Below are 20408 nucleotides of genomic sequence, written 5' to 3'. Positions count from 1 at the left end.
AACGCTGATGGAGAGGGACAGGGGAGGGTCAAACAAGGATGCTATGCAGGGGACTGACATCCTCCTTATCAACTGATGCCATTGGTCATTAGGATGCCAGCAGCTAGAAGGTTGTAATGGTGCACAGTGAAAACCTGTGGCTTTGTGTAACTAAAAGGCAGGCTTCATCCACACGCCGCCTTGTATACAATTTTTTTGGCCCTTTTGCCAAGGCACACCTGAAGAAACCTGAAAGCACCCTGGTTGAAAAAATGCTGTGTTAGGACCTTCCTAATGTATTTGGTTTACCAATTAAAAAAAAAAAGTTGAAAGTATTTTTAATTAAATACGTTTTCTCCCCCCACACCCCCTCCTCTCTTTACAGGGTGCAGAATCGAGAATTGTGATGCTTGTTTCAGTAGAGATTTTTGCACAAAGTGCAAAGACGGTTATTATTCTCACAAAGGACGTTGTTTTAAGGAATGTCCAGAGGGCTTTGCGCCTTTGGATGAGACTATGGAATGTGTAGGTAAGTGGATTCTGTTTACAATGTGTGTGTTTCATTTTTTTGGTCCATTTTACTTTGCAAGATTAGGAAGAATATTGAATGTCACTGACACCATGTTTTTTGTTCAATGGTTAACTGACACCATGTTTTTCTCTCCATTTACTAGATGGATGTGAGGTAGGCCCTTGGAGTGAATGGGGAACATGTAGTAGAAATAACAAGACATGTGGGTTCAAGTGGGGCCTGGAGACAAGGACACGGCAGATAGTGAAGAAGCCAGCAAAAGACACCATTCCTTGCCCAACCATTGCAGAGTCTAGAAGATGTAAAATGGCACAAAGACACTGCCCAGGAGGTAAGAACAAAATCTCATGCTTAATCAAATACATGGGTTGCTTTTGCTAGATTTAAACCCCAAATGAACGCTGAGTTTAAATTGGCTCTATATATTCCAGGTGCATCAAAACACACTGTGCAAAGTTGATTTTTCTATAGAAAGCATGCTCCTCACCAGCGTTAAGCATACTATAAAGAAGGACCCTTGTTCCCTGTCTGGAAGCAGAGTTCTTTCTGCAGAGGTCTTACATGCCCCCTGCTGAACCAGACCCATATCTCTGCAATCAACAGGTCGTGTGCTCTTTGAGAGTTCTAGGCCTGACTTGGCAGGGAATATATCGGACGTCTGCAGAGAGACCCGTGGCTTGTTTCAGTATTCCGTATAGTTGGACTGACAACTTTTTTTTTTAGGTGTCTCATTTTAGAGGTAGAGTTAAAGGAAACTGCCATTGCTGGCCTCCGTTCCTTTTGACAATACTAATTCTTTGCCTGTCATGGTGTTCCAGTCTTTGGTGTTTTATAAGTGACTGACTTGAAGTGAAGGTACAGATTGGGAATTTGGACTGATTTTACAGACCTGCTTGCTTGTTTCTGGTCGGTGTCTCAAAGTATTTTCACAAGGGAATTGTCAATAGCAGCCTCTGTATGTCCTCCACTAAAAGTTTCCTTTTTTAAATAAAAAATCTTTTATAGGCAGACTTGCGGTACGTTTTTCAGGGTTAATGCAGTCATTTAAACCTCTCAATTGTGTACATGGCTGCCTTTTAGACAACTTCTCATTTTTCTTTGTAGCTTTTAATGTACATATTTTTAAAAGCTTTTGGTTATGTCTTAATTTGATGTTTTTATATGGTTTTCTATTGCGTGACCCATCATGATCGATACTTCATAAATCATTCTTCTTAAAATAAGTATGATGCCTTCAACTTCAATGTAGAAAGTTGGTCAGTACAGGGTAAAATGATGGCTAAATGTGTGTAAACCTAAACACTAGGTTGAAAATCATTTTAAATTGTATTTTTTTTAATTTATTTTTTTTTAAACCTGTGGCTTTCATTAAAAAAATACTGTGATCCTGCCATGAAGGTTCTTGTCCGGGTACTTCCTATAGGATGAGAACATGCAGTCCCTGACTCCCGGTGGGCTCTTGTGCTATCATCCTGTCACATAGGCTTTCAATGGAGACTGCATGGGCCTTTCAAAACACATTAGGCAGGCATAGTGCACTGTTGGTCACCTTAAAAAAACACCCCACAGGAGGCTGTAGGAGATCAGCAGCATGGGGATGTAATAAAGGATGATAACAGAAAACAATATATTGGTAAAAAAAATTTAAAATAAATGGAGTTTTAGTGAGTTTTTTTTTTTTTTTTTTTTTTTTTTTTTTAACCAGTATCAGGGACATTACCTACCAGCAAAGAAGCGTGCCCGATGTGCTGGTGACTGCTGTTTATCAATTTTAAAGGATGTCCTGTGGGAAGATGCCATCAGGGGACACACTGAGCTAATTTTGGCCAGTTCATAAGGAAACCCCCAGAATTTGCTCCACTATGGCCAGCTTTAGGAAATTTTTGCGCCACCAAGAAGGCAGTTTAACTCTCTCCCTGTGGGATTGTTCATTTATTTTGCATTTATGCCTTTCTAGAAGGCAACAATTATAAAGTCGTAATCTTTTGACACACGCGCCAGCAATCTCTTCAAACCATAACTGTACTCATAAATGCTCCATCACTTTGAAGGGTTTTCTCTGCTGTCATCAACTCATTCTCCATCACTAGATGCTTTTTCTCTGCTCACCAGCCAAGCAACAGCGGTTTCCTTAATGCGTTCTCCTGTTTTATGTCTTAGTGTTGCTTGTCTGCCTCTGCACATCTTGTCAAGATGTTGGTAGATACAAAGGGATACAGAGCTGGATTAGCAAAACTGCTTTATTGAGGGCTCATTCACACCATGTGCATTGGGTTTTATTGGGCAACATTGCGCAACACAATAAAAATAAAAATGACATTGCTTTCAATGTAGCCATTATACATTAATGCACAGCGTAAGGGTGGCTAGATGGTACCATAGGATGCGGCACCTCATCCCCAAAATAATCAAAAGACTAATGGATATATGGACAGGGGATTATAACGGTGCTAGGGTCAAAAGGTATAAAGGAGAAATACACGAAAAAGAGAGGTGTAAAAGGCAAAAAATTACAAAGTTTATTGATAATAATACATGGGTAGAAAATTACACTTAAAGCACTTAACATTTAAAATAAGTACGTATACTGTATGTGACCCAAAGAATGATGAGGTAGGCACAGCAGCATGTTAAAAAAAATGCATGGTGAAAGCAAATGCACATGGTGTGCATATAGCCTGCCCTTAATTATGAGTGGTGGACCCTGTTTGTTCAAAATGGAAGACAGAAAAATGTTGTTGATTACAAGCTCAACCCCCTTCCTTTATGAATGGGATCTAGCACAGCAATTTTAATAGCAATTTTTTATTCATTAGTCAGGATGAGTATTCCCCCAATATGTTGGTTAAAATCAGGAGGTAATAGTGATTTTTTTTTTTTTTTTTTTTTTTTTTTTTTTTTTAAATGAATTGGAGACAAGGAAAATGTCAAACCTAAAGCCCAACTCCAGGAAACCTGAAGATTCTTCATTGAATTTGCCTGCACCCTTATTGAAAGTCTTCACTTTAGATCCAGGGACAGAGAAAAGGAGATTTATGTACTCAATCCTTCCCCAGTCACCGCAGAACCTTCTCCAGCAGTCTAAGGTCCTAACATCCTCAGGATCAATCAGGGTTCATAGCCCTGCATTAGCTGTGATGACACTTGAGAGACAGCCCAACTCTGGAGCATAGGGGAAGGTCTTCTGCTGGGAAAGCAAAAGATCAAGTAAGTAAAAGTACTTTTAAACTCCCCTAGAATAAATGAGCCATTAATCCTGTAGCCACACTGCGATAGAGAATTTTCAGATTTCCTGGAGTTGGTAGAGAGTAGATCCTTTTTGATCCAAGAACATTTTGCCTAAGCAGCTCAAAGAGCAAAATTGAGAGTTACGTTTCAGCAAAATTCTACTGATGAAGAGATCTGCAATTTCACGGTAAAATAATTTTTTTGCCAAAATCACTCTCCCTACCTCTATTTATAGGTTACCAATATTTTAACATTATAACCAGCAAAGATTGGTCATTCTTCTCCAATATTGGTTTTTAGTGACCACACAGAGCAATTTAGCCAATTATTAGATCTTTATAAATGACAATGTAGGTACTCTAGGATAGGGTTGGGTTTTAAATGATATTGACTAATTATTATGCTTTGCAGTCATCTTCACATTTCAGTTATGAAATCCTTCTCACATCTGTTTCTTTAGTACTTGAAAAATGTAGAATCTAAAATATGAATGGATCTAGACCTGCTTGGTGGATTTCCAATGGGATGTTCTACTATAAGCTGAACTAATGTATCTAAAATTCGGCTTCTGCTCCTGTTAGGCAGATTTTCCTTTACTTCCTGGCTCATAGATAAAACAAAAGCTCTACAGAAATCATCCAGTGGGAACACCCGTTTTTGCTGGTAACTGTCTAAAGATGGCCATACATGGATCAAAGTTAGGCAGGGACCAGACAAGTTTGAATCCACGTATGGCCAGGCTGGTTGTGCAGAACCAGTTGACTTTTGTACAACCAGTCTGTCGGGTTTTATCCTACTGATCAGTGCGCCGGCTATAGCCGGAAACACTGATCAATGTGTTGGGATTCCCCCATTTACCTCAAATGTGTGGATGGGGGAATTGGATAATTTTCCCTTTTCGTCATTTCAGGACAGCCACAATAGAGAGATAGTCTCCTCCCCTTCCTCTGGAAACACTGCGCCAGCCCATAAATTCTCTCCTCCCCTGCCGGACCTCAGTTATTAGTGTTTCCTCCGGTGGGGAGACACTGTGCAGAGGAACCAGGCCGGGTGCAGTCAGGGAGACTGTGGCCTTTCTTTTTAAAGAAACATCCCTAGGGAAGCAGGGGCTTCCAGGATAAAGAGTGGCGGTGCTTACCGCAGCTGAAGCCACCCCTTCCTTGCTGAGCATCAGGTCGTGGGGGACCCCTATCGCGTCCACAGGGCCGCAGCATGGAGACTGTCCGCTCTCCCTGTACTCTGTACAGGCCGCAAAATTTGGAACCAGCGGGCCGGACGACGGGTGATGTCATTTCCGGTGGGGGGGCGGACGCTTTCCCTTTGACCCGCGACTTCCGCTTCCGGGTCTCGGTGCTGATAGGGGGGCGGGCTCAGGCTGGAGTGAGTCGCTACACGTGGAGACAGTGTGAGACTCTACACAGGCAACCACCTGCAGTCATGTCTGAGGCAGATGCTGCAACTCATACGGACGCTATCTCCAGCCTTCCAAAGGTAAGAGTTCTCTGGGGAAGGGTCCTCTCTATCTAAGGATTGCTCCTCCTCGTGTATGGTTCCTTACTTAGAGGGGGGGCAGACCCCCTGGGTGGTCAGGGGGTGGGGGGGGGTGCGCAGTTCCCTTAAGGTGGTTCTGGTACACTCCCAGGGTTGTTTCCACTTAAACATGCTGAATGTAATATATGGTTTTTGTATGTAATTTCAGAAATCTACAGAAAAAACAAAGTCCACTCATGTCTCTAAAAGGAAGTGTGCCTCTTGTAGACAGTTTAGGGGAAGCATGGACTAAGGTTTTGTGTAAAGAATGCATAGACTCCCTGGTTAAGGAAAGGGAATCTGAACAGCAGTCTGGTTTGGCAGCTTCTGTGAAGGAGCTGTCATCCACCTTTTCATCCTTTAAAACGTTTTTTGAGACGTTTCAGCTTCCCTCTAAACCCATTCAGCAGGATACAACCCCGCCTCATGCTCAGGGCTCTGCACCTGCCAGATCTTCTAATTTAGTTATGGCAGAGGAAATGTCAGGCCCTTCCGGGGTGGAGCTGAGGCAACCGGACAGTGGCACGTCTGACTCCCATGAGGAGTCAGAAGGGGAAGACCAGGACGGGGAGTCCAGAAAAATCTCCAGGTATAAATTGTCCCTGGATGAGGTGGAAGACCTCTTAGGGGCAATATATACAACCCTCGGTATACACGAGGATAAGAAACCCCTATCCCTCCATGACCTTATGTATAAGGGCTTGGGAGATCAAAAAAGAAAAGTTTTTCCAGTACATGAAGTTCTGGTGGAAACGATTAAAAAGGAGTGGCAGGATCCTGAGAGGAAACCCTTTTTTTTTCTAGCTCCCTTAAAAGAAGGTTCCCATTTTCAGAGGATCCAGGATCCATTTGGAATAAAAATCCCAAATTGGACGCTGCCTTCTCTCAGGTCTCTAGACACACAGACCTGGCATTCGAGGATATGGGGGCCTTGTCGGATGTCATGGACAAGAGGATAGACTCACTTCTAAAAAAGACGTGGGATTCAACTGTGGGTAATTTAAAGCCAGAAATGGCTGTTACTGTGGTAGCCCGCAATTTAGAACATTGGCTTTTCCAGATTCAGGAGCATATTGAAGCTGGCACAGCCAAGGAAACTATTCTAGCTTCGTTCCCCACGATTCTGCGAGGAATCGCATACATTGCAGATTCCTCCTTGTATGTCGGCCAGATCAGCGGCGCTGGCAAATTCGGCCAGAAGAGCGCTCTGGCTGAAAACTTGGCCGGGGGACACCGCCTCTAAAGTCAAATTGTGCGGGATACCCCTGACAGGTGATCTACTCTTTGGCCCTGGGTTAGAGACGGTCTTAGACCGTACAGCGGACAAAAAGAAGTCCTTTCCGCTTAAACGGAAAGCCCCAGCTCAGGCAAGGAAGGGGTTTCATGCGAAAAAAGGCAAGGAATCTCCCAAACGAGGGAAGAAAACTTGGGGCCAAAGAGGCAAGGGCAGAGGAGGGGCGATTTTTCGCCCTCCTGAGAAAGCCCGCAAAGATCAATGACTCTCTAGGCACGGTGGGAGGAAGATTGGGGGCCTTCCTTCCACAGTGGGAGACCCTCTCACCCAATCGATTTATCCTGGGGGTCATAAGAAGGGGGTATCTCTTGGAATTCTCAAAGCCCCCCCCCGCAAAGGTTCCTTGTTACGCAGCTTTCCACCTGCACAGCAAGGGCCGAAGCTTTGGTAGACGCCCTGAAGGAACTGGAGATTCAGAACGTAGTTCACAGAGTACCAAAGGGGCAGGAAGGAGAGGGGTTCTATTCCCACGTATTTGTGGTGAAAAAACCCTCAGGGAAATTCAGGTTGATTCTGAATTTAAAACCCTTAAACAGGTCAATTTGCTACAAAAGATTCCGCATGGAGTCAATTTTTACGGTCAGGGCCCTGCTGCCACACAACGGTTACATGGTGTCTCTGGACCTCAGACGCATATTTACACGTCCCTATCGCAGAAACCTCCCAAAAGTTTCTCCGGTAAGCAATAGACCTGAAAGGTACAATACTGCATCTACAGTTTCAAGCACTGCCTTTCGGGCTATCCTCCTCGCCCCGCATATTCACAAAGGTACTGGCAGAGGCGTTGGCCTTCCTGCGACTCCAGGGGGTGTCAGTCATAGCCTATCTGGACGACCTGCTCCTATTTGCAGTATCCCCAGAACAGTTGATCAAGGACCTCAATCTTACAAAGCGGGTACTAACAGGGTTGGGGTGGCTGCTGAACTTAGAAAAGTCCAGTCTCATTCCCTCACAGCGCATTGTGTACCTGGGATACCTGCTGGACACTACGCTTTTGAGAGTTTTCCTTCCAAGGGAAAAGATTCTAAAGCTGGACAGAGCAGTTTTCTCCCTCCAGTGCAACCATCTGGTGTCAAAAAGGTCCATAATGTCAACGTTAGGCCTTCTAACGTCTACTCTTCCAGCGGTGCAGTGGGCAGGATTACATTTTCGTCCCCTGCAGTCATATGTACTAAGAGTATGGGACCACAGTCAGAGGGATCTAGACACCTTAGTACAGGTTCCCCATCAAATAAAAAGATCTCTTTGGTGGTGGAGGAAGGAAGTGAACTTGTCACAGGGACGTCTGTGGCTTATCCCAGTCCCGCAGATCGTAACCACGGACGCAAGTGGCAAAGGCTGGGGGGCACATTTGGGATCCCTTCTAGCGCAGGGCACATGGAAGGGCGACGAACTGCAAAGGTCTTCCAACTGGAAAGAGCTGAGGGCAGTAGGCCTAGCCCTCAGATTTTTCAAAAAGGAACTCCAGGGCCACCATGTACAGGTACGGTCGGACAACTCATCCACCGTGGCCTATATAAACAAGCAGGGAGGCACCAGGAGCGGAAGTCTGTTGGCCCTAGCAAAAGATATTCTAAGCTGGGCCGAGTCCAACACCCTCTCACTCTCAGCGGTTTTTTTGAGAGGGGAGAGGAATATAATCGCAGATTTCCTCAGCCGGAGCAGTCTAAAGGAAGGAGATTGGGCCCTCAACCAGGAGGTCTTCAATCTCATATCCAAGAAATGGGGACCCCCGGAAGTGGATCTTTTCGCTTCAAAAGACAACGCGAAAACCCCCTGGTTTTTCTCCCTAAATGCAGGGGAAGGAGCACTGGGGGTGGACGCATTGTCTCAGAATTGGCATTTCAGGACATGCTACGCCTTCCCTCCTCCGGTGCTGTTACCGGCGGTTCTGAGGAAGTTTCAACTAGAGAGCACCTCTCTCATTCTAGTAGCTCCACATTGGCCGAAAAGGGCATGGTTTTCAATCCTCAGTCAGTTAGCAGCGGAGCCGCCCCTTTTCCTTCCACCTCGAAAGGATCTTCTGTCGCAGGGTCCAGTCCTCTGCCCACAGGTGCAGCAGTGGAAATTAGCGGCCTGGCTACTGAGGAGGGTATATTAAGATCCAAGGGGTTTTCGGAGAGATTAATCTCTACCCTCCTCAACAGTAGGAAAAAGGAGACACGTAGGATCTACAAAAAGGTCTGGCTCCTTTTCAACAAATGGTGGGTGCAGAGTCCCGTAGCTGTGTTGGAGTTTCTGCAGTGTGGAGCGGACAAGGGTTTATCTGTAGGTACCCTTAAAAGTCAGGTTTCAGCACTCAGTGCTTATCTGGAGAAGTCTCTGGCTACCAATCCATGGGTGGTCAGATTCTTTAAGGCACTGTCAAGACAGAGGCCTACCAGGGGTCCTCCCTTTCCCGGGTGGGACCTATCTCTGGTTTTACAGAGCCTTATGGGAAATCCCTTTGAGCCATTGGACAAGTGCCTGTTAAGGGAGCTTACCCTAAAAACAGTATTTTTAGTAGCAGTGACAACTGCCAGGAGGGTCAGCGAAATTGAGGCGTTATCAATTAGACCTCCTTTTTGTGTTATTTTGCCAGACAGGATAGTCCTTAAGACTGATCCAGCTTTTTTGCCTAAAGTGGCGTCAGGCTTTCACAGAAGCCAGGAAATAGTCCTACCCTCGTTTTGTCCCAATCCTTCAGGTGAAAGGGAACTAAAATTTCATTTTTTAGATGTAAGGAGGTGTATCCTACAATACCTAGAGATGACTAAAACAATAAGGAAGTCTGATTCTCTATTTATTTTGTTTTCTGGGGCCAGAAAGGGTCTCAGAGCGTCCCGACGCACGATTGCCAGGTGGCTTAGATTAGCTATTGGGCAGGCATATTCTTTAGCAGGGAAGGAGATCCCTAGAGGCATAAAGGCACACTCCACCAGAGCAGTGGCAACTTCCCAGGCAGAGAAGGCTGGAGCAACGCCAGAGCAAATATGCAAGGCAGCAACCTGGTCCAGCTACTCCACTTTCGTTAGACATTACAGAGTGGACTTGGTGGCGGCAGGTGAGCAGGCTTTTGGGCGAAAAGTTCTGCAAGCTGTAGTCCCACCCTAATTGGTAAGTGCTCGATTATCCTCTCTATTGTGGCTGTCCTGAAATGACGAAAAGGGAAAATTAAAGTTACGTACCGGTAACGTCTTTTCCTGTAGTCTTTCAGGACAGCCCTAGTTACCCACCCTAAGCTTGGGGGGGGTCTTATTAAAGACCAGAACGCAATATGGTATTGATATTGATTGGTATGTTATTAATGTGTTCTTGTGTCTCCCCAGCTGGCCGGAGGTACTCTTGAAAGAACTGAGGTCCGGCAGGGGAGGAGAGAATTTATGGGCTGGCGCAGTGTTTCCAGAGGAAGGGGAGGAGACTATCTCTCTATTGTGGCTGTTCTGAAAGACTACAGGAAAAGACGTTACCGGTAAGTAACTTTAATTTTTTTTTCAACCCACTAGTTGAACGAAAAAATGGTTGATGTATGGCCACTTGCAAAGGGATTTACCCACAGCGAAGATTTCTTCTTATTTCCTGCAACAAATGTATATTTTTGGAGCTATCCTTACTTTCTGTCGTAATGACAATGGTCACCGGAATAAGTAAGGGGAGTAACACTTTCTAGTTTTAAGATCCAGTTTCATTATTCTTTCATTAGGGTACAAAACCAGAAGAGATTTTGTTTTCTTATATGATGAGATCATAAGCATCATTTACAGTTAAGCATATTTCTCTATTCCCACTGCCATGTCTATATTTTTCTGTTTGCAAAATTTTCATGTAATTTTATTTGAGAGATATATATATATATATATATATATATATATATATATATATATATATATATATATATATATATATATATATATATATATATAATTTCATTGAGGAAAACATGCTGGCTGCTCCATAGACTTCCCAACAGATTATAAGATAATGTGCTTACCAGCGGCAGGTACTGCTAAGAAGCCCAGATCAGTTAACAAGGCAAGGTCAGAGCTGGGATGGGTGCTTTGGCAGAGGCAGCTGTACAGAATTCCTTTATAACATAGCAAGGTAGAAGACTCTCTTCTGTGTTTTCATCTTTGTTTTGCTCTAAAGCAGGGGTCTCCAAACTTTTTAGCCCAAGGGCCACATTGTAGAATTTACAAATATTCACGGGCCGAAAAAAATTATTTATAAATTTAAAATGTACATAATCTCAGCAGAGCCTATCAGCCACACATCTGTGTCCCCATCAGACCCTTCCACACATCTGTGTCCCCACTGGAGCCTTTTTGCACCTCTGTGTCTCCCCATCATCAGTGTTCACATGATCAGTATTTCCCCAGCAGTCTCCCCATGATCAGTGTCCCCGTCATCGGTGTCCCCAGCAGAGTGTCCTGTACATACATCTTTAGTACATTTGCTTCTTGCCTTGAGCAGACTTCAGCTCTCCTGCAGCTCCCGACGCCCACCGCTACACATACGGATCTCTAATACAAACAGAGGGCGGGAAGTCAGGAGGTGCCACGCTGATGATGTCACTGGGTGCTAGGACATCAGCGCTCCCAGCAGCCAATCCTCACAGCGTGGCAGCATGGGAGGGTGTGTGTGTGTGTGTGTGGGGGGGGGGGTGGCTTTGTTTGTGGGACCTACCAGTCATACTGCCAATCTGCTGCTTTTAAAAGGCAGCAGATCAGCAATGCTATGTTGGCAGATTCTGGGTAAGCCGCGGGCCGGAGAAAAAACACCAGCGGTCCGGTGGTTTGGAGACCCCTGCTTTAAAGAGTGAGTTCACCTTTACAGAGGAAAATGAAATGAACTACAACTGTACACCCTCCCCACTCCCAGTCTCTGCTGTACTTGCCTCTATGGGTGCTGAACTGTCATTGCCCACACAGCATGTAGAGGCTCTCTCTATTCTCTGTGCAGTGCTTCAGGGATGGATCAAAGTGATTCTGATTGGTCAGTGTCACCACAAAGCATAGCTCTGATCTGTCCCAGAACCACTGCAGAGAGAAGAGAGCGGGAATTTAAAATCCTTTACACAGGTTGCATGGGCACTTACAGCTCAGCACTCATGGAGGAAAGTACATGATGGACCAAAGGGGTTGAGGGTCTACAGTGATGGTTCACTTTTTCACTTTCTTCTGAAAAGGTGAACTAACACTTTAAAACCATACTCCAGTCAAATGGGGGGAAAAAAACTCCATTAAAAAAATAAAAATAAATAATATATATCTGCTGAGGGGGTTTCTAATTCAGTTCAGCCAGTCTTGTGGTCTGGCCACCCTTACCAAATGGTGTAGTTGATTCTTGGACCTTCTTGCAGTTGTTAGGGACTTTTTCTTCCCTAAAAACAATCTTAACAGCCTATCCCTGTAATAAGGGGTAATATACTCCATTCTCTGGGCTGCCTGTATCTCCTATCACCCCTACATTCCAGCTCTGCAGCTTCCTTCAGACTGTGATAGTTCGGGGAATGTTGGGTGCATGCATCCCCTGCTGTGCACTGTGGTTCCATCTTTTGCCCTCTCGGCACTGCTGTGTTCTGTAGGGATGACGTGGGAGTCAGTGGAAGAAACCACAGCATGGAATGAAGCCCAGACACTTCATATCCTCCAGTTATAATTCTGCTTATTACTTCTATTTTTAGGCTTCAGTCATAACATGTCTTGAAAATGCATAAATAACGTAAAACTCTCATTACAATGATCTGAGTGGGCTTTTTTTGAAATGGAGATATAGATAGATAAATGCATCAGACAAATCGGGTAAAGAGTGCCAATGAAATATTCTAATACAGATTAATAAAGTCCCTTCAAGTGCACAGTCTCAAGTTATATGGAAATGGAATTTTGTATTTGGAATGGTAAATGGAAGAGGCGCTTATGCCAAGGACTGGTCCACTAGTGAGTCCAGATTTCCAGTTGTGGATGTGGGAAGGTCCACTCTTTTGCGTGGAATTGTTATGTATGTGTAACCCAAAAAAAAGCAGTATATTCAAGACATTCTAATTTTATTGGTACAGTCCTAAATGCCAAGTAGAACACAGGCCAAGTAGGAATAATTTGAGGATGCAGGGGAGGATTGGCGGCCCCCAACACAAACTTGTCTGTATTCAGGGCCGCACAACCAACCATGCGCATCTAACAAATTGGGATGAATGAATGTCCATAAAGGTACTATAGGGTTGGTTTACTAAAGGCAAATAGACTGTGCACTATGCAATTGAAGTTGCTCCAGAGATTAGCAAATGAAGTAAATCTTCACTTTGCGAAGAATACCCAATCACATGCAAGGGAAATTTTTTTCTTACTAAATGGAGACATAGCTGAAAAGCTGAAACCTCCAGGACTTGATATGTTTCCTTAGATCATAAAATGGTGTACATGGGTTGGATTTCATATTTTTACATGCTTCTTATGCCAAGTATTGTAAGACTAACAAGGATGCTAGGAGTGCCAAAACCACTCCTGGAAGAAGCTCCAAGACTCATGCACCCTCAACTGTTATTATGGTAAAAAAGATTTAAAGATTTAAAAGGGAAAGTCCTTTGCACATTTAGAACTTTTAATAGGGACAGTTTTTTTTTTTTTTTTTTTTTTTTTTTTTTAATTTATAGCATAGCCATGCAAATGTATATGTTTTCCTTAATCCAGATTCCTTCCCATATAACAGTGAGGACATACTGGAGTCCTTTTTTCCACTTAAAAACATATTCTTGATAAATAACCCAATGTGTCATAATAAAATAGAGCCCTTTGCTTGGAAAACTAGATGCAAACCAGACTTGCCTAATGCCGTCATGGTGATTTTTTCTCGGAGTCAGTCAACTTACAAATTGTGCTAATCCCCCTTCTCCTTGCATGTTGCATATTTCACATACAATCACTTTTACTCGTGTCCACTTCAACTGTTTCTCATGAAATGCGTTCTAGCTGCATTCCTTAATGCAAAAAAGAAAACGGATGACAAAATTTTGTTTGAAGGAAAAACGGCCTTTCGAAAATGAGTCATATTTTGTGACCGTAAATTGTTTTACCAAAAAACTTTAGGAGTTCTAATTTTTTAGTTTGTAGCCTTGTTTTGTAATACTTTATTAGTTTTATTTACTTTTATATAAAATTACTTTGTTTTATTGTGTATGTAAATAAGACTGAAATGCGAATAGGGATGACGAGTGAATTTGCAGAAATAGATTTTACTGCACGGTTATTGATTTTTGCCATTGTTCGCATTTCACTGAAATGGAAACTCAATTCTACCCATTGAGCTGCTTAGGGAAATTGGCATAAACAATCTTTATTTTTTTTTTTTCTTTCTTTCTTTATAGGGTTTCTTTTTTTTTTTCTTTAGTATATTTTGAGTAGTTTAGCTTACATAATTATTATTATACAGGATTTATATAGCGCCAACAGTTTACGCAGCGCTTTACAACATTAGGGCAGACAGTACAAGTACAATACAATTCAATACAGGAGGAATCAGAGGGCCCTGCTCGTTAGAGCTTACAATCTAGGAGTATATATTTAGTGCTCTTTATATTTGTGTGCCCCACAAATCTACTATGGGCCTTTTAAGCACAAGAAAAGTTACAGGACGTTTAAAAGGAAATTCTGTACCCCTTGGAGAGTCATCTAAAGTTTATTGCCCACTTTATAAAACCATCTTAATACTAGTAAAAAAAAAAAAAAAAAAAATTCTCCTGCAGGGCCCCCCTGTGCACTGCTAGGATCAAATTTTCATTTAGTTAAGGGTAGTGGTAGGTTATTCCTTGCTCACATGATCTGGAGCTGTGCTCTGATGCCCCCTAGTTGTGACTGCTGGTCCTGCATTGTATGTAGTGATGTTGGAAAGCCAAGTGGTGAAGGGGGTACCAATCCTTTGGTCAGTAAGAAAACTTGAAGGAACGAGAAATAAGGTCATTAATACTGATTTTTCCTATCTACAAAATGAACTTATTAACCCTTGTAGGAAAGGGTTTTTTTTTTCTTTACAAACATTTGAGTGTAACGAGGATTGTTAAATTTTCTCATTCAAAATGAAAGTACATAACTAAATGGTAGTTCTAAAAGGAGTGCAGAAAATGCTAACAATGCATGGAAGGAGATTGTTTTATGATGCTTTAGGGTTTCAATGAAGTGTAAGGAGTTTGGGTTTTTTATTTTACTTCTTTTATTATTTTTACATAACTTGCCTTATCTGTGTATGTTAATAAGAGTGAAATGTTAGGAACTATTACACAATCTACCTTTTTTGAATTGGAAATATTAATGGAATGCAGAAAACTCTCTTGAATGATTTATTCCCACAAGAAAAGTGTAGCCTGTAGATCATGAGAGAGAAATGGCACATGATTTGATTTAATGAATTGTCTAAAGTCATTTGGCTTTAAGTCCTGCACAGGAAGACATTCATGTATAGAAGGCCACACGCATTGAGATTTGTTTGGCCAATTTTAATGTAATGACTATATTGTCTGGCCACTCCATTTTGTGACATTTTTAGTCTGTCCAGAGCAAGAAAAAAATGAGACCAGGTTGATTGATGCCTTCAATAAAATGGCAGCAGAAGCATTTCTCTTTTGTACATATATACAGAGATCACCTGATAGAAAATTAGAGGATGGAATTGTCTGGCCTTCACTAAAGTGACACACCTCAAATTTGCCAATAGTAAAATGAATAATGTGGCGCTTACTCAAAAAAAAATGTGATAAATCTACAAATAGTATCACCTAAGATACTAAAGGTAAGCAAATACACAAAATATCAATAATCCTTCTTACGCAATACTGTGCAATAATCCAAAAACAATACTTAAGAGACAATACGGTGCAAATAACAATGATAAAATGATAAACTTTTCCTTCATTACGGTACAAGTAGCAATAATAAAATATGATACAGTTTTCCTTCGATAATAAAGTGCAATAATTCCGAAGTGACAGTACAGTGAACCAATGTGAACGTGCCTAATTATAAAGTTCATATAAATGTGCTTGTGCAATACGGCTGGAAGATCCAATATGTCCGAATGCTTCCACCATCTGATGTGCGCCAGTGGTTTGCCCGAGCCTCTCACCTTAAACAGAGACCCCTATCGGTCGAGTCAAGCCTCTGTATAAATGAAACCCCTGGTTCCCACGTTGATTGAATCCTTTTTCCAGGGACACCCAGCCAGATGGATAACAACGGTTTATAAATTCCTTTACAGGCTCTTCTTTCCCATCATATGCAGTTCACATGCAATAAAAGAGGGCTCCATGGTGTAGTATTCAAATAAATTTATTAAAAAGTAACTCCGTTAGTTCAGCGTCACAAACAAAAGGACTTCAGGTCCCGGCTGTGACCAGAAGTGACGTCACCCGGCTCCTCCCTGACACGTTGCATCACTGATCATGTGACTTCATCAAAAGGTATTCTTTTTGGAACCTCCAAATTTGATTGGCTACTGAGGGCAACATTTCTGTTTCCTTAGTTTTTATATGCAAGACTTGCTGTGATTTGGTATCTTGTGTTGAAAAGGTTGGCTCTGTATTATACTTCACAGGTTGTCTAATTATCTGCCATTTGAAAGCCAAGCTTCCCGCTACATGGAAAATTCTAATCACAACATACAGATAACCACTTATTTTTGTGTTGCCATAAAAATTGATGTGACTTCTATAATATATAGTGATTCTAAAACATCTTGCAATTTTTTCTTTTTTTATTTTCTTTTTATAGTGAGAATGCAATTTAACAAGAACAATGGCCACAGCATTTGGCTGACAAGTCAACTCAAGAGACTATGTTTAGTATGTTGGTGTAAGCTGAGAAATACCTAGCAGTGCTGGGCCTAGTGGTGTATAGGGATGGGCCGAACGGACCCCTGTTTGGTTCGCACCAGCACTTTCAAACACAGCGAAAGTTCGGACCCGAATAACAAACCCCATTAAAGTCAATAGGATCCGAACGTCAAAAATCAAAAGTGCCCATTTTGAAGGCTCATGCAAGTAATTGGGCATACAATGGTTATAGGGATCCAGTTCCTGCCCTGGGGGACATGTATCAATAAAAAAAAAGTTTGTGAAAAACGTAATTCTTAAATGAGCAGTATTTTTTTTTTTATTTCTTTAAAGTGAAAGCATAAAAATAAAAAATGTCTTCCAATATAGTGCCTGGGGGGTCCCCTTAGTCAGCCTGTAAAGTGGCAGATCTGTACCATGTCTAGAATCTGCTGCAGCAACAATTACATTTATAAAGCCAAAGAAAATAACATTTTCCCTGCAAGCTGCCTTTATTTTCCTCAGCAACAGCTGGGGAGCCAGTGTGTATGATGAGTGCACAATGTAGTGCACTGGGAACAAGATTAGAGATTTTTTGGATACATTCTGGTGTCACTTTGACTTTGTATAGAAGTAACAGGTGCGTAAAAATTGGTCTTTGGGTGTCGTCGGCGCCTTCCCACCCTATAGAGGTAATCTTGATTAAAGCAAGAATTGGCCTTGCTGTAAAAAATTGCAATGATATGCACCTTTCAAACAGGTGCAGAATAATTGGTCTTCTGGGTGTCGGTGGCGCCTTCCCACCGTAACACTATAGAGGTACACTTGATGAAAGGAAGAATTGGCCTTGCTGTAAAAAAATTGCAATGATATGCACCTGTCAAACAGGTGCAGAAAAATTGGTCTTCGGGTGTTAATTGTGCCCATGAAACCTATACCAAAACAGATTAAATAATTGAACACCCTCAAAGCTAGGCAGCCTTGAAGTCCTGCAGAGATTCCACATCCCAAAAAGACTTAATCAGTGACATTGGCATCAGGGCCTTCATAGCTGTTAATCCAGGACGGATTCATTTTTATAAAAGTCAAACGGTCCACGGAGTCCGTGGACAGACACATTCTATGATGATCAGTAACAAAACCTCCTGCAGTACTGAATGCCCATTCTGGGCAAGTTCTGGCCAGTGGTCTATTCTCGTGAACCAGTAAGTCAGTGGATTGTCCGCTGGAAAGCTCTCCATCTCTGTTTTGCCCAGAGGTAATCGTCCACCATGTGATGCAAACACTGCCAATGGGATGTGGAAGCTGACAGCCCTGGGTGGCGAGGACTAAAAAAATTCCAAAATGCCTCACTTAAGTGGACGCCTTCTCCAATGCTCCTCTCTTGACCAACAGAAGACTCAAAACTAAGTTTTCCACGACACTGTTACCTAATGGAATCAGGAAAAAGTAAAATAAAATCCTCTTTAACATGTCCTCAAGAGATTTTATCTTCTGCACTCTCTATGGGGACGGGATGAGTTCTGAGACCTTCCCCTTATAACGGTGGTCATGGAGAGTTGCCAACCAGTAATCATCCTTCTCCTTTATGCCATGTATTCTTGGGTCCTTTTGCAGGCTTTGAAGCATGAGGTTGCCCATGCACCTAAAATTTGCCGAGGCTTGAAAAGCAGACTCCTCAGGGTCACTCAGGATGACGGCATCTGGAACTTCCTCCTCCCAGCCATGTACTACTCCCAAGCGTCCTGGGTTTGGAAAACCATCACTTACAGATTGACGCATGTCTTCCTCTTCTTCGAAGCCTATGAAAGTGCCAGAATCCTCCTCCTCCTCCCCTCTCTCCTCCTGTGTATTCTGTGACATAGGAATGATGGTGTCTGGATAAAGTGGGCCTTGAGAGGAAAGGAAGTCCTCCTCTTCCTCCTGTTGCTCTGCCTTCAGTGCCCTGGCCATAATGCCATGCAGAGTCTGCTCCAGCAGGAACACAGCAGGGATTGTGTCACTAATGCATGTCCTTGTGGCCTCAAATGGTGACAATAGAGTGCATGCATCCTTAATGATCAGCCATTGGTGTGGGGGAAAAAAAAGCTGAGGTGGCTTAAGCTTATCCTCATGCCGTACTGGCACAGGTACTCGTTGACAGCCTCTGCTGCATGTATAGCAGCTGCAGCATTCCCAATGTTGAGTTCCACCCGGTGGGCATGTCACAAATCAGGCGGTTTACGGGCAGGTGGAATTCCCGCTGAATTTCAGCCAACCGAGCACTGGCTGTGTATGACCGCCTGAAATGGCTACAGACTCTTCTGGCCTGCTTTAGTACATCTTGCAACCCTGGGTATGTACTTAGAAACGCTGCACCACCAAATTGAGGACATGTGCCAGGCATGTTCCCCAAGCCGCAGCGTGTTGCCAAGTTGTCTCCAGTGGTAATGATGAAGAAGATGGAGGTCACTGGTGCGACTTGGGTGCCAGAGCAGAGGAGGAAACTGAAAGGTGAGGCGGCACAACCCCAAGGAGGCCGATATCAAGAAAGAGTAGAGAGCAGCCACCCTATTCCATCACATTGTGCAGCTGTTATCTCCTTGTGCAGCTGGAGAGCCAACAGCTTTGACAAGCTTGCATTCAGACGCTGGGAATGTGGGTGGCAGCGACTGTATATTTTTTTTTTTCCACTGCAGCAGATGAGGCAGAGAAATTTGCCAGCTACAGTCTACAGCTGGTGGTGTGCTACTGGCAGATGTATCGCTAGGACCTGGGACACCCTGTACTATACCCTCATCCCTGTCAGTGGAGGTTGCTGAGAGGTAATGACTCGGTATCGCAGGGGCAGACTGAAGTGGGTAAGGAGGAGAAGGAGGGACAGATTTGTGCCCCTTTTTGTGTGGCTTTTAGGTGCTCTTGCGAATGGGCTGAGTGGTTGGACGTTAAATGCCTTGTTAAACATGTGGTACCCAAATGGTTGGTGTTTTTGCCATGTTAGATGTGCCTGAGACAGTTTGCAGATGGCAACAGTGCGATCTGCTGCAGAACTGCTGAAAGGCCCAGACAGTTGAGCTTTGGGGAGTGGGCCAGGAGATAACAGCTGCACAATGTGATGGAATAGGGGGGCTGCTCTCTACTCTTTCTTGATATCGGCCTCCTTGGGGTTGTGCCGCCTCACCTTTCAGTTTCCTCCTCTGCTCTATCTGGCACCCAAGTCACATCAGTGACCTCCATCTTCTTCATCTTCATCATTACCACTGGAGACAACTTGTTAATACGCTGCGGCTTGAGGAACATGAATGCCAATTTGTCTACCAGTGTTCCTCTCTCTAGGCTCATGTTCCTGTCATCCTCAACCTCAGAACCAACATCTGAATCCAGTAATGGCTGGGCATCAAGGAGCAAGTGGCTGACGCTGTGGTCAAATAACTCAGCTGACTCCTCAATGGCTGATGTTGGGGCTATGGCAGGAATAGATGTGGACAAGGAGGCAGGTTTATCCACTCTGGCAACTTCAGGGGACTGCACACTTGTGTCTACTTGCGTGACAGAGGATGAGGAGGATGAGGAAGGTTTAGTAAGCCAGTCCACCACCTCCTCTGCATGCTGTGGCTGGATAGCACGGGCAAACTCACTAAACAGAGGAAATTATGCCCTGCCTGAGGACTGACCACCACGTCCACATTTGCCTGTGGACACATTTGTTGCTGGCCCCCTTACAGTGCCAAGGGAACGTCTGCCTCTCCTTGTTGTCCTCCCAGACATTATTGGGAGGGAGGGTGCGGTGCTTATAAGCAAATATAAAGAAGAAGTTGAAATCTGTATGTAGATGCACTTTATTCAATGTGAAGAGGTGTGTGTGGTGCACTTTAATTTGAGTACTCGCACTACACAGACACACTCCACGTATACACTATAATATACTGCAATATAATGCGGCAAACATACAGTGACGCACAGAACTATATGGCGTTAAACTGGCAGTAATGCACAGAAGTAAATGGCGTTAAACTGGCAGTAACGCAATTAAATAGACTGTGTTCAACCGTCACTACACTGATGCTATCTGAGCTGTCCCTACTCTA

The 20408-nt window shown here is 43.4% G+C and overlaps 1 protein-coding gene across 1 annotated transcript in view; it reads left to right on the top strand.

The window, feature by feature from the left end:
* Nucleotides 1-20408, top strand: part of RSPO2 (R-spondin 2) — a 194272-nt gene that overhangs the window by 129448 nt on the left and 44416 nt on the right. Inside the window, exons 4-5 of the mRNA XM_073632151.1 lie at nucleotides 365-508; nucleotides 654-842. Coding sequence (XP_073488252.1) covers nucleotides 365-508; nucleotides 654-842 — 333 coding nt within the window. The remainder of the gene's footprint in view (nucleotides 1-364; nucleotides 509-653; nucleotides 843-20408) is intronic.

The sequence above is a fragment of the Aquarana catesbeiana genome, linkage group LG05 (genome assembly GCF_042186555.1).
Source record: "Aquarana catesbeiana isolate 2022-GZ linkage group LG05, ASM4218655v1, whole genome shotgun sequence".
Taxonomy (NCBI): domain Eukaryota; kingdom Metazoa; phylum Chordata; class Amphibia; order Anura; family Ranidae; genus Aquarana; species Aquarana catesbeiana.
Note: the sequence above shows the minus strand (reverse complement) of the source record. Positions and strands in the feature narration are given on the sequence as shown.